We start from the raw sequence: 13,266 nt of genomic DNA on the forward strand, positions 1-13,266 counted from the left end.
GTTACTATGGTAATTTAATTATTTATATTATGTACCTAATCTCATTCTTTCTCTCCCACCCTTCCCAGTCCCATTGCTTAAACACATTTTAGAAACACTAATTTCACCCAACAGGCTTTGTTTTGTTTCAAGACTGAATGAGTGGAGTAGCCAGGTGGTTAGAGCACTAGAGAGTCAAGAGATAGTGAGTTCAAATTCAGCCTCAGACACTCATTAGCTGTGTTACTGGGCAAGTCACTTTACCCTGATTGCCTCCCCCCCCAACGGTGCAGTGGGATTTCTGATATTTGTCTGCTTTATCTCCAAAACATAACATTGCAAACATTGCAAAACAAAACAAAACATAACAAATACCAAATGCAATCTTGACCCAAGAGTCCCTTAAAGGATTTATATCTTTACATAGTATCTTAATTGACATACCCAGTTATTTCCTATGTTTTAATCTTGATACTTTCCCTTTTAAGAAAGGCAAATGTAATGCATATAGAGCACTGTGCCTTCCACATTATGTGCATTAGAAAGTAAATCTTAATCTGATAACCCAGAGTCCTTTTAAATTTAACCCTGTATTTATTGCTGTTATTTGATCACTGTATAGAATTAAAACTTATTTATGATTGGACAAATCAGAGAGTAGAAGTGAAGCTTCACCTTTTTGCTTGATGTGTGGCACATGCAGTTATGATTTCCCAATTTCTTTGCAGTGTGTGAAGGCTTTAGTCTACTATGATGTGCATTCTTGCAGACTAGATATTGGTAATGAAAAAGGAGACACTCCTCTTCATATAGCTGCTCGCTGGGGCTATCAGGGTATCATAGAAGTACTGCTGCAAAATGGAGCCAGCACCGAGCACCAGAACCGAATGAAGGAAACACCACTAAAATGTGCATTAAACTCCAAGGTAGCATTCTTAATCTCTACATTTGGGTCTTTATAATTTGTTTACACAGATTTGTTTCTTTTATTCTTTTACAAATATTGAAGACATTTTTGAGGATAGAATTTGGCTTACAGTTGCTTACTTGTGTTTGAATGTTAATTATTAATGCATTTAGCTTATTTACATTTTTAATTTCCAAAGTACCTTTTTCAGTGGAGTATCAAAGATTTTAAATAATCAGGTAAAATCTTTGCCCAAGTCACAGAAGGAAATGGGAAAAAAAGAATTTTTTCTTCTGTTAAGTTGTCTTCATTTTAAATATGATTCTTTTATTCCAGTAAGCCTTTTCACTAATGTGAAAAGTATCTCTGTTATGTTAACTTTATTCCTTGAATCTGTCTAATCCTGAATCTTTTGGAAAACTAAATTTATGTCTTCTGGCTCACGTACAGAAGTATTTTCTTTTATATTATTGTTTTTTCCTTTATACAAAAGGATACATCTTTTTTTTAGTATTTTCAGGAAGATGTACTTGGAGTGGGCCAGAAAGTTCTTCTATGGCTTCTTCCATTTGCATTTCTGGAAATTCATATTTTTCTGTAATTTTCAAAATTATCCTTGTCACTTTACAGCTTTTTAGTCTCCTACAACTTCTCCATTTAGGATTTTTAGCTTGTAGGCAACAGTTCATCTTGGAGAGATTGTATTTTGTAGAGCAGGGTATAATAAAATGGAGTTATATGATCTTTTAATATTTTGGATGGCTTTTTTTGTTATTTCTTTTCATTATTTAATTTTTTTCAAAATTAGATTGTATCTGTCATGGAAACCCATCACCTTGCCTTTGAAAGGGGAAAGAGATCTTCTGAGGTAACTATTTATATTGCCTTAACTTTAACAGAAACATCACTTTATTTTCCCTCTGTAACACTTTTTGTTGTTTTTTTCTCAATAGTATTTTATTTTTCCCAATACATGTAAAGATAGTTTTCAAAATTCATTTTTGTAAATGAATTTTCCAAATTTTTTTCCCTTCCTCTCTTACTTCCCCTTTTTCCCAGGAGAACAAGAAATCTGATATAGGTTAACAAGTACAATCCTTTTAAACATATTTGCATATTTGTCATGTTATACAAGAAAAATCAGACCAAAAGAAGGTATAAAAACCACAAGAAAGAAAAAGCAAACAAAAAAAAGTGAAGATACAATACTTTCTTTCTCTGTTCTTTCTCTGAGTGCAGATGACTGATCATCACATAATCTATTATTGTGTGCAATGATTTTTTGGTTCTGCTCACTTCCTTCAGCACCAGTTAATGTAACTCTTGCAAGACTTTCCTGAAATCCTGCTGATCGTTTTGAAGTGCCCAGGCGAGAAAAAACACAGGGCAGCCAAAATAATGAAAATTTAAGAGCGTTTATTGCTAGCTAGCAACTGAACCCCACCACAAGAGGGGAGTCAGCGAATGAATGGTCTCAGGGCCACATATTTATAGAAAGAAGAGAGAGACATCAAAATGTTTCTTGATTCATTTGTCATAATAAAAGGAATTTCTGTTCTAAACAGGAGGCAAAAGGTTATCACTCTAAGGGTGTCATTCCCAGACAGCAATAGGCGGTATTTCTTTAAGTTTATCAAATTGTCAAGGTCTCAGGTTTTTCAGGGCAGCACATCTGGGGGTGTAAAAATACCATCTGCATTAGGAAGTGACGAACTAGTAATAAACTTCTAACTACAAAGATTCAAGATTAAGTTTCTCATGGTCCCATTTTGGGGTGCTTCTCCACTTCACTCCCCCCTTTTCTTGAGACTGTCAGAGATTGGACTCCTCAGAAGCCAGGGGAGAGTTAGTGATCCTGCCAACAAACAACTTAACTGCCTGGATCCTCTTCCTGATATTTGTGGTTAAACAATCAAACGAGGGACAATTAGTAGATCCAGTAGAAATAGGGTAAGGGGGCCTATCAGGGAGGTCACAAGGGAGGTTACCCAGGGTAACTAATTGAAAAGTGACTGGGACCAAGACATTGATTGTCGTTGATATGTCTCCTAGTCCTTGATCCACTGGCTAACTGCAGAGAGAGACTCTCTTCTTATCCTAGACTTGTTACCATGGAAACAGCAAGCTGCCCTGAGGGCCATATGTACCCCTCCTTGATTAAGATAGAGAAAATCTAGGCCCGACAATTCTGTAGGACCACCTCTGCCAAGGAGTTCAGAATGGCAGAAACTTGTTCTCCAAGTTCTCTAAGAAGGATATGTGATTTTCCAGGTCCTTTAAATCCTGGTCCACCTGGGAACCCAGGGCTAACAGCTGGCTGTCCCAATGGATCAGGGCAGTGCTCCCCACAGCCGTGGAGCCTGCTATTCCTAGTCCCATTAGAAGAGGCACAAGAGTAGGAGCAGCCCTCCTTGCCCTATCTAACAGACCAAAATGTCCTTGGTCCCCTTCAGAATACAGATAGACCTGAGGAAGCATGTATACAAGCAGGCAAAGCTCGGGGGATTCTTCCAAGGCCAAAGCGAATTCACTGATACAAGGGGTTAATCCCATGATACATGCAAAGATAGGACCCTGTTGGAGCCCACATTAGGGAGTTTATGGTATTCTTGTATGGGGGAACCTCAGTAACCACTACACATTGCTTTTTGTACGGGGAGTGCTCCAGATTGTAGCCCTCCGACTTGAGGCAGTGTACCTCATCATGAACCCCTCCCAAAGTTAACCTGGGAACGTGGGTGGTACACTCTGGGGGCAGGTTCTCCCCAGGGGGTGAAAGATTCAGGATGGAGGGGGCCTCTGTCCCCCAGGTGGTGCCTATGCCCACAAAGTAGGGGGGGGCCGGGTCCAGTAAGAGCCAGCAGCTTATGGCAAGGGTGGGGCCGGTCAGGTTTATCAGCTGGTGTATCTCATCAAGGGCTGATGTAAAGATCCCATAGGGACACAGCGGTCCTCCGGGGAGTGGAGGCTGAGGGGGTGTTGTCCTGATTTCCTCCTCCAGACGAGATGTGGTCATGACTGGTCTTAGGAGTAAATGAAGGGGATTAATAACTGCATTAGGGCCTATGGGGTTGTTTTCCCTCAGGAGGGTCCTTCTTTGGGCTATGAGGAGGGCTCCCAAATCTCTTCCTGCCGCATAAAACCTGAAACCCCAGGTCCTTCCCAAGAGCTGACATAGGGCCAGATAGAACCATGGCTGCCCATAAGTCTCATTTCAGGCCTCCACCTCCCCCCAGTAGTTCTCATTAAGGTCCACATCTATGGGGAGAATAGTGGCCGGGCTTCCCCAATAGGGCAGGGGAAAGCAAGAGAGAGGATCAGGCCATAAAGGGGGATAAGATATGAAAACACCATCTTCCTGAGTCGGGCCCTGCCCACGCGTCGGGAGCAGGGCAAGGCCTCACATGTGAACAATGGATCTAAGCCTTACAGTGGGGCACCTTCACAGCTGAGGGATTGGAGAGGATGACCTGGTGAGGGCCAGTGCAGCGGGGTTCCAATGCAGATCCAGGAGGAAATTTTCTGGTCAGGATCCCATCCCCTGGGTGGGGGCCGGGGCGGGGGAGGCTGGGCAGAGGCTCAATACAGAGCTCTGGCCACTGCCCGGGTATCCTGGAGAGCCTGTAGGGACTTGAGCCATTAGTAACATCATAAGAGCTGTCCTGCCCTATGTGGGGAAGGATAGGGGGTGGGGCACTGAATATGCTCATACCCAGTCTCACCAGTTCCCAACCGGAGCTCAGAAATGTGCCCCTTAAGTGTCCTGTTCATGCCTTCTACCTGACCCTAACTCTATGGTCCATATGCACAGTGCAGGCGCCACTTGAACCCGAGGGCCTGTGCCAGGGACTGAACATCAGAAACAAAAGCTGGGCCATTGTCAGACCCGAGGGAGAGGGGGACTCCGAACCAGGGGATGATTTCAGTCACAAATTCCTTGGCTTATGACCAAAGCAGATTCAGATTTTACATGAAAGGCTTCGGGCCAACCTGAGAAGGTGTCAGCAAAAAGCAAAAGATATGGATGTCCTTGAACCTGGGTTTCCGTGTCCCTGAAGTCGTGAAATCGGCTTCCCAGCGTCCCCAGGTGTGATTCCTCGGGAATGGGCAGGGTTCACTTTGGCACAAATCGGGCATCAGCAGGCAGCAGTCTCAGTGAGGGATTCCATTCCAGACAAAAAGAAATGGCAAAGCAGATCATATAAGGGAGTCCCCCACTAAGTGAGTTGGTGCAATTCGGAAACAAAAGGCTTTTGGAAGAATCACACGTCCTTCTGCAGGGCGCCGCCAGTCCTGGCCATCAGCTGGGCCAGGAGGATCTTGAGGTCCACAGGAGTGTCGGTTGCCCATAGGTTTCGTTGAGCTCCCTCTTATCTGGAGTTGGCATATTTACAAGTAACTAGCCCCAAGTTAAATCAGTCCTAATGAACAGGACCGGGGTTTGCAAACGGGAACTGAGGCAGAACAATTCAGGGAAACTGAGGTAGGGCCATTTAGGGAAACTGGGGCAGGACCATTAAGGGAATTGTGGCACAACAGTTCAAATCATTGAATTACCTTCCCCTAGATACCTGGAAGGTCCCAGAATCATAATGTTGACCAATCCTATTTGAGGCAAATAAACCAAAACAGAAGTAGAAAAATGCAAGGACTTATGTGGCAAGGGCAAGTCTCTCCCTGACAGCCCCAAAGGCTCCCCGTTGTAGCTTGACAGATGGAGCACCATCTCAGCCAGAGAATCCAGTTTGAGATGGACAGTTCACTGTGTTAGGTGGTCTGCAGTCATTTGTGCATTTAACTCAGCCTCTGCTTATATAGGGAGTAGCAGGGCTCAAGACAGTTGTGCTGCCCATTCAGAGGGGCAACCCACTCCAGGGGAGAAGGGGGAGGTGTGGAGCAGCTCCACCTGTCCCCACCCAGGATACAGATTTCTGAGCAGAGTTATGAGAATATGCACAGTTAGACCATCAAGGCAGGCAAACTATGGACTTTAGAGGCCTGAAACGTCCTGTGAGAAGGCTGAGATACCAGTTAAGAACCTGGGGTTACAGGGCTGGAGACTGCCAAGTCCCAGGGTGCCTGATTTCTGGTTGTTTCAACAACAAAAAAAGTGCCAAACACGAGTCTGCCAGGGCAAATCCAACAGAATACGGGGTTCCAAAGTTAAAGCATAACCAGCAGTCACATTTCAGTAGGTTTAAGCAAGAAGTAAAAGCGAAAAAGGTCTGCTTAAAGGACTTCTAATTCAATCTGAACTAGTGAGATAGGGGGTGGCAGAAGTACCTAGGGCAAAGTGAACAGGAAACTAGGGGTTCCCATTCTTCCTCTTTCCCCAATTTCCTATCTCTTCTTCCCTCCCTTTTTCTCTCAGGCAAATGGAATCATCCAAACAAAGCAAATAAATTGTCAAACAACCACCCCTCATATAAATCCCAAGAGTGAATTCCTATACATATCACAATAGCGTTTCCCAAAAATTATTCAAACATAACAGCAGGAGTTACACAATTTTAACAATTTCCACCCCAGTCTCAACACACAGTAATAAATGATCCATTCAGGGTTTAACAGTCATTCATCAACGATTGTCCAATTTCCCGTATCATTCTATTGGGGGCAGGGGACGAAACCTCTCATTCAAAAACTGCTTCATGCTGATGAGGGGCGAAGACAGCCTGAGATAGAAAGACTGGTTCACAAGGACCGCTGCAAGATGTGGGGAGCCCAAAATAGACCGGCCAGCAGCTGCCCATGGAAATAAACATGCTTATCCCATAGGACAACCAAATGCCTGTCAGTTGTAGTCCCAATAAAAACAGCAGTTAGGTTTCACAGACCACTGTTAATTGTCCTCTCATCATTTAGAAACCTTTAAAAACCTGAATATCTTTGGACATGAATGTCTAGTAACAGATAGATGACCAGGCTAAACACTCATTTGCCTAAGTATTTAGGACATAATGATTACATATAACGAGATTGGAAACAGCAGGGTATGACATAATTGAATTGCGTTAGCAAATTCTGCTGACCATTGGCTCCTATTAGGCACAGGAGGAGAAAAAAAATGCAGAAATATGACTATAACAATAAAAAATTTAAGCACATACAGGACACAGGATAAAGTAGCCTTAACCCAATTATATCCCAGGTAATTGTCCCACTAACCATCAGAGAGTGGAGCTTTAAAAACTCCCTATAAATATTAATTAGAAGCCCAACAAATTTTACCTCCAATAACAAATTCTATTGAATAAAGTTTCAGGTAGATCCCAAAAGGTATTTACCATGACTTTATATTGATAATAGTAAGAAATTTGTCCCAGTAATTTCACAATTCATCTTTCATATCTAAGTAGGCAGTGTCATAAGTTGAACATTATGCAAATCATTTTGCTTTAAAATACCTAATACATAGAAAAATTCCAAATTACATATTACCCATAACAAAAACATTTTCAAAAGGACAAAGAAAAAAACTTATTTGCAAAAGTCCTTTAAATGATGGGCACACAATCAATACAATCAATTAAAACTTATACAGAATATCCTAATACCACATAAAAGAATCTGAAAGATTCTTTAAAACACCAATTAAACTTTTAAAAATAACTTCACCAAATTATAGATCACATTTATGATTATATTCCTTAACCAAGGAAATCATTATGTATTCAAAAAACAAAAACAAGTGCAGGCTCTCTCTTTAAAATCATAATTGCTCCTGTCAGCCGGCTGCGACTTGATAAAAAAAGGCTGGAACACACTTAGTGGGTGGGGGGAAAAGAAGGAGAAAGGAGGGTGAGCTAAATCTGCACAAAAGATTCCCTCCTGTTCCCACTCAGGCTTCCCCACACAGAAATCCTTCCATTAAAACCCTTCCTTTTTCTCTTCCTACTTAACTCTTCTTTTTCCCTCAGCTACATACTATAAACCTATTTTAACAACCCTTCTACTAGATGCTCCATTGCTAAAGTAGCAGAAGCAGTTGGGGGAGGGGGAATGAGTTGAATCTTTACCTTGGGAGACAAAAGATCCTCTCCCATTTCTCTTACCCCCACCTCTTCTCTTTCCTCACTCCTAAAACCCTTCAAACCTACAACTGCTTCTACAAATCAATCTTTCATAAATCGTCATTCTCCTTTCCTTTTCCCTTCAGAAATTTTAAGATTCACAATACAGTAAATAGCTAAATAACTATAAAACCCACATGTCCAGCAAACTTAACCCATAATGTTAACAAATTACCCAATGTTTCAGAAGCAAACCAAATAGTTTTTTTTTTTTTTTAAGTTTTTCTTCCTTCTGCCTGTTTCAAGGCCACCAGCAGAAATTTCTTTTCCCCAGTCAGCATTAAGCAGATAAGGTTTTATCACTGTTACTCCTCTCTAGCAGACTTTAAAAACCTGCTTTTCAGGGAAAACTTCTCCACCAGTTTAAAATAGTCAAGTTTTTTTGTTCTTTTACTTACAAATTATTACAACAGGTTAAAAAGTTTAAAATCACAAAAAATTTTTTTTATACCAAGCATAGTTGCAACATGGAAATAACCAATTGCCAGATTTCTTAACCATTGTTCTTAAAACTTAACAGAGCTCTTTAAATCAACACAACAGACAGACAAGTCACAAACACAGAACACGAATCACACAGACATAGGGGCACAATTGTAACATTAAACAAAATATTTAACATATACAGACTAGGGGCTATTCAGAAACCTTAGACTAGCCCTGAGGGAAGTTGTTGCAGCTCGAGAGCCTCCCTCCCAGAATCCAAACGGAACTTTTTAAGGTTCCAAGCCCCTGTTTGGGGCATTTCTCTGCCTTCAACAGAGAATGCCCGGAGAACCAGATAGTGCCAAAAGGTACTCAGAACCAGAGTTGTGCCACTGGCACACAGAACCAGATAGATACAAGTACACGTAGATACAAAGAGACAGTAGACAAACAATTCCGGAACACAACAGACCACCAGCCAGGGCACTCCGACAGCGTCCGGTGGAGGCCGGTAGGTGTTACTATTGCTGCGTCCAGTGTAACCACCTACTATCCTCAAGTACTCACCCAGAATTAAACCAGTTCCCAGAATGCTCAAAGCCAATTGAGTCAAGTTTATGTCTCCTCTCCCATCCACAAAGGTGGATTACCAAGGTCTGAGGCTGAGGAACATCTCTTGTTGGTCACCCCCAGAGCCGGTAACCCCCCTTGCCCTTTAGGGAAAGGGACTGGCTGTCGAACAGAGCCAAAGGTTATCTCGCTGGGGACCTCCAAAAGAAGTGCCCAGGTGAGAGAAAAGACAGGGCAGCCAAAATAATGAATAAGAGCATTTATTGCTAGCTAGCAACTGAACCCCACCACAACAGGGGAGTCAGCGAATGAGTGGTTTCAGGGTCACATTTATAGAAAGAAGAGAGAGACATCAAAATGTTTCTTGATACATTTGTCATAATAAAAGGAATTTCTATTCTAAACAGGAGGCAAAAAGTTATCATTCTAAGGGAGTCATTTCCAGACAGCAATAAGCACTATTTCTTTAAGTTTATCAAGTTGTCAAGGTCTCAGGTTTTTCAGGACAGCACATCTGGGGGTGTAAAAATACCATCTGCATTAGGGAGTGAAGAACTAAACTTCTAACTACAAAGATTCAAGATTATGTTTCTCACAGTCCTATTTGGGGTGCTTTTCCACTTCAGTTTCTTACAGAACAATAATATTCCATAACATTCGCATACCACAATTTACTTAGCCATTCTCCAACTGATGGGCATCCACTCAGTTTCCAGTTTCTTGCTACTACAAACAGGGCTGCCACAAACCTTTTTGCACATACAGGTCCCTTTCCCTCCTTTATGATATAAGTTCAGTAAAGACACTGCTGGGTCAGAGGTATGACAGTTTGATAGTCCTTTGGGCATAGTTCCAAATTGCTCTCCAGAATGGCTGGATCAGTTTGTGAACTGACTCCACCATCAATGTATCAGTGTCCCACTTTTCCCACATCCCCTCCAACATTTTGTCATTATCTTTTCCTGTCATCTTAGCCAATCTGAGAAATGAGAAACATCACTTTCCTAGTGTTTAGGAATAGAGGGCACTAAATCCTGTTGTCTTTTCTTTATTGTAGTCCCCTGTTCGTTCTCCTCTATGTTCAGTGGATTCCATCAGCCAGGCCTCCTCGATCTCAAGCTTATCTTCAGCTTGTGCCGATGTAAGACAAGAAGAAATAAAAAATAATTATAAAGAGGTGAGATTTCCTAGAGAAGCTGGCATTCAGCTATTTAGGATAGAACTTTGAAATATGGGGCTTTCTTGTCTTGCAAAGATAATGTATTAATAAAACTGTCCACTAAAAACTATCTCTCAGAATAATATGGAAAGTGTACCTATTTCTGTGATATTGTAAATTATATAACTCTTAAGATGAGATTTGCTATGTGGCATGGAAAGATAAAATATTTTGCTATTTTTTTTTGGTGGGGATAATCTTCAATGAACATTTAAAGATTTCTTTTAGTTTAATCCCTAATACAATACATGTCCTGTCACCCAATAAATATAGTAAGTGGTTGTCAATTGATTGATAATTCTGAGCCATTTCTCACTTTTTCTTCAACCTGGAACATTAATTTAGGTTAACATCACTAAGAATGTAGATCTACTACCTAAAGAAATCATGATGTACGTTCTAACGCCTATTAAAAATGCCTTTTCTGTTACAAATGCTACTGCTTACCTCCTTTACCATCAGTAATTGAGAGATGATCCTGAATCTTTCAAGCTTTCAGTAAGCATTTATGTTCCACAAAGTGATAACTTCAAGGTGAATAAAGGCCACTGTATTTTCAGAATTATTTAATTTTAAAATTACAAAAGCCATTTGAAGTACCTTGTCCTATTCCATCCTTTTTTTTTACAGGTAGAAAAACTTTTGAGAGCTGTTGCTGATGGTGATCTAGAAATGGTAAGTTCCCCCGAATTACTTTAAAAACAGAAGAATAGGGAGTCTTTAGGAAGTCAGAAGACCTCATTTCAAATCTGACCTCTAACTCCCAATACTTGTGTTATCTTGTTTCCTAATCTGCAAAATGAAGGTCTCTAAAATCTCTTCCAGTGACAACCAATGATCCAGTGATGACCTGCAACATTTGATCTTAATTGGCCACCTCAGTTCTAGATAGATGTGTGTGTGTGTGTGTGTGTGTGTGTGTGTGTGTGTGTGTATATGTGTGGGCGCGTGCATGGGCGCTTTTTTATTTTGCTACATCTGACTGTTCTTAGTTTGCTCCCTCAAATTTTAGTGCTTTTCCCCTTATGTCATATTGACTTCTTGTCCCTCAATGCTACAGAATTGTTTTTCCATCTTTTGGGATGGAGGTAAGATTTGAGATTCTACCTTTAGAACATCCTTCTCCTCCTCAATTATAGTGCCATCTCTATGGTTCAATCCTTTGCTCCCTTGGATTATTAACAGTCTTCAACCTCTAGTCTTCTCTCCTTCTTATCTTTCACATAAGTGAAATCTGTGATCTCATCAATCAGCATATTTCCTGTATTGGTACAGGTCATTACCCATCCATGCCTTCCCATCCTGTGTTATTCTGGAAGCCTTCTTTTAGGGTTTTTGTTTATTTTTCACATTTTGTCATTTCTAGGCCATATATTTTTTTATCCCTCTTTTTCTTGTCATTGACTCCCTTCATTTTCTAATAATACTTCCTTGATTTATTTTACACCATTAATTGTGTATAGGCCTTCATTGGAAAATTGCTATAACTTACTTGAGTCTATCATATGTCTGTCTCTGTTGACTAAAAGGTTAATCACAGTTCTGATTTCTTGAAATTTTTGTGATATTCCAAGATTTGTAATTGTACAGCAGCACAATTGTATTAAAAAGATGAGCCATTTTGCTGGGGGAGGTGCATTGGGTAGGGCAGCTTGGGATCATTAATAGTGCAATTTTCCATAAGCAACTTTTTTTCTATTTAATTCTGGACCCAACTCATTGTTTTTTGTTTTTGTTTTTTGTAGTTTTTGCCCCATTTATGGGTATTGATATACTTAGTTGACTGACTCATTTCACCAGACATTTTTAATTTAATTTTTCCTACATGAATTTTCTTCTCTGAGGCAATTGGGATTAAGTGACTTGCCCAGGGTCACACAGCTAGGAAGTGTTAAGTGTCTGAGGTCATATTTGAACTCAGGTCCTCCTGCTTTCAGGGTTGGTGCTCTATCTATTGCACCACTTAGCTGCCCCTCCTACATGGATTGTTAATTCTGATCTTTTAAATAATTATGCATCTTACTGAAGATGTTGCATTGTTGATGGGTTTTGATATAGGCGATATGTGACATCTTCATACCCATATGTCCTTTTTGGAGACAGAATGCCATGGTGGATAAAGTGTGGTCTTATGATACATGGAGAGATGGGTTCAACTGTGGCATCCCACCAGCCTGGATGAACCTAGTTAAGTCATTTAACATCTGGTTTTTCCATCTGTAACATTAGGGATAATTAAGAACATGTTTCACATTGTTGTCTTGAGAATTAAATAAGATAGTACAAAAAGCACTTTGAAAACCTTTGATCAATCTATCGTTGTGGGCATTTGTTGTTATCATTATTATAGTTATTGTTTATTATCTACAGACACATATCTCTAGACTTGCACACAGTAGTCCTTGACGCTTATTGATTTCAACCTCCTCATTTTATGGATGAGGAGGCTGAGGCTCAGAGAAGTTAAATGCCTTGGCCAAGGAGCCACAGGTAGTAAATAGCAGTGCAAGATGATCCTCTACAAACTGGTTAATGCATCTCCTTGTTCTCTGGTTTCTCATATTACTACTTGGAGGATCATTGAACAAGCTTTTCTTCATAGTTTCATTTATCAAAAAATCTTGTTATGATCTTAACATATTCTTATCATATGGGGGGACTGGAAGAACGCTTTTAAGATTGTCCTACAAAAGCAAATACTTTTGTAATCAGCCAATAAACACTGCAAAATTGGATATTCATTTTATATTTCAGTCATTTGTTTGACTATAAAAAATTGGTCTTCTATAGGGATTAAATGCAGAAGCCTTCTTGTTCCCTTCTCATGTGTTCATCAAATTTAAGGATGATAGAGTAGACATGTGTTGGTAATTATTTATGTTCTCTCCATTGCCTTTTAATATTAATATTGCCCATTCTTTTGATGTCTTCTCCCTGAAATATCTTGTAAAATGATCTCTCAATAATGAGGCCAAAAATAGTCAATGAATCTTAGTTAACAACCCTTGACTTTCTTGCAAAGCATAAAGATGGTAGCCATGGACAAAACCAACTTAGAAGGTAAATTTATTTGTAAAATCCCACAGAAGAGG

The 13,266-nt window shown here is 40.3% G+C and overlaps 1 protein-coding gene across 1 annotated transcript in view; it reads left to right on the forward strand.

Annotated features, from left to right (window-relative positions):
* Positions 1 to 13,266, forward strand: part of ANKRD27 (ankyrin repeat domain 27) — a 93,153-nt gene that overhangs the window by 65,482 nt on the left and 14,405 nt on the right. The window contains exons 18-21 of the mRNA XM_031954385.1: positions 708 to 905; positions 1,695 to 1,754; positions 10,013 to 10,132; positions 10,805 to 10,849. Of these exons, the coding sequence (XP_031810245.1) occupies positions 708 to 905; positions 1,695 to 1,754; positions 10,013 to 10,132; positions 10,805 to 10,849 (423 nt within the window). The remainder of the gene's footprint in view (positions 1 to 707; positions 906 to 1,694; positions 1,755 to 10,012; positions 10,133 to 10,804; positions 10,850 to 13,266) is intronic.

The sequence above is a fragment of the Sarcophilus harrisii genome, chromosome 2, assembly GCF_902635505.1.
Source record: "Sarcophilus harrisii chromosome 2, mSarHar1.11, whole genome shotgun sequence".
In the NCBI taxonomy this organism is placed as follows: domain Eukaryota; kingdom Metazoa; phylum Chordata; class Mammalia; order Dasyuromorphia; family Dasyuridae; genus Sarcophilus; species Sarcophilus harrisii.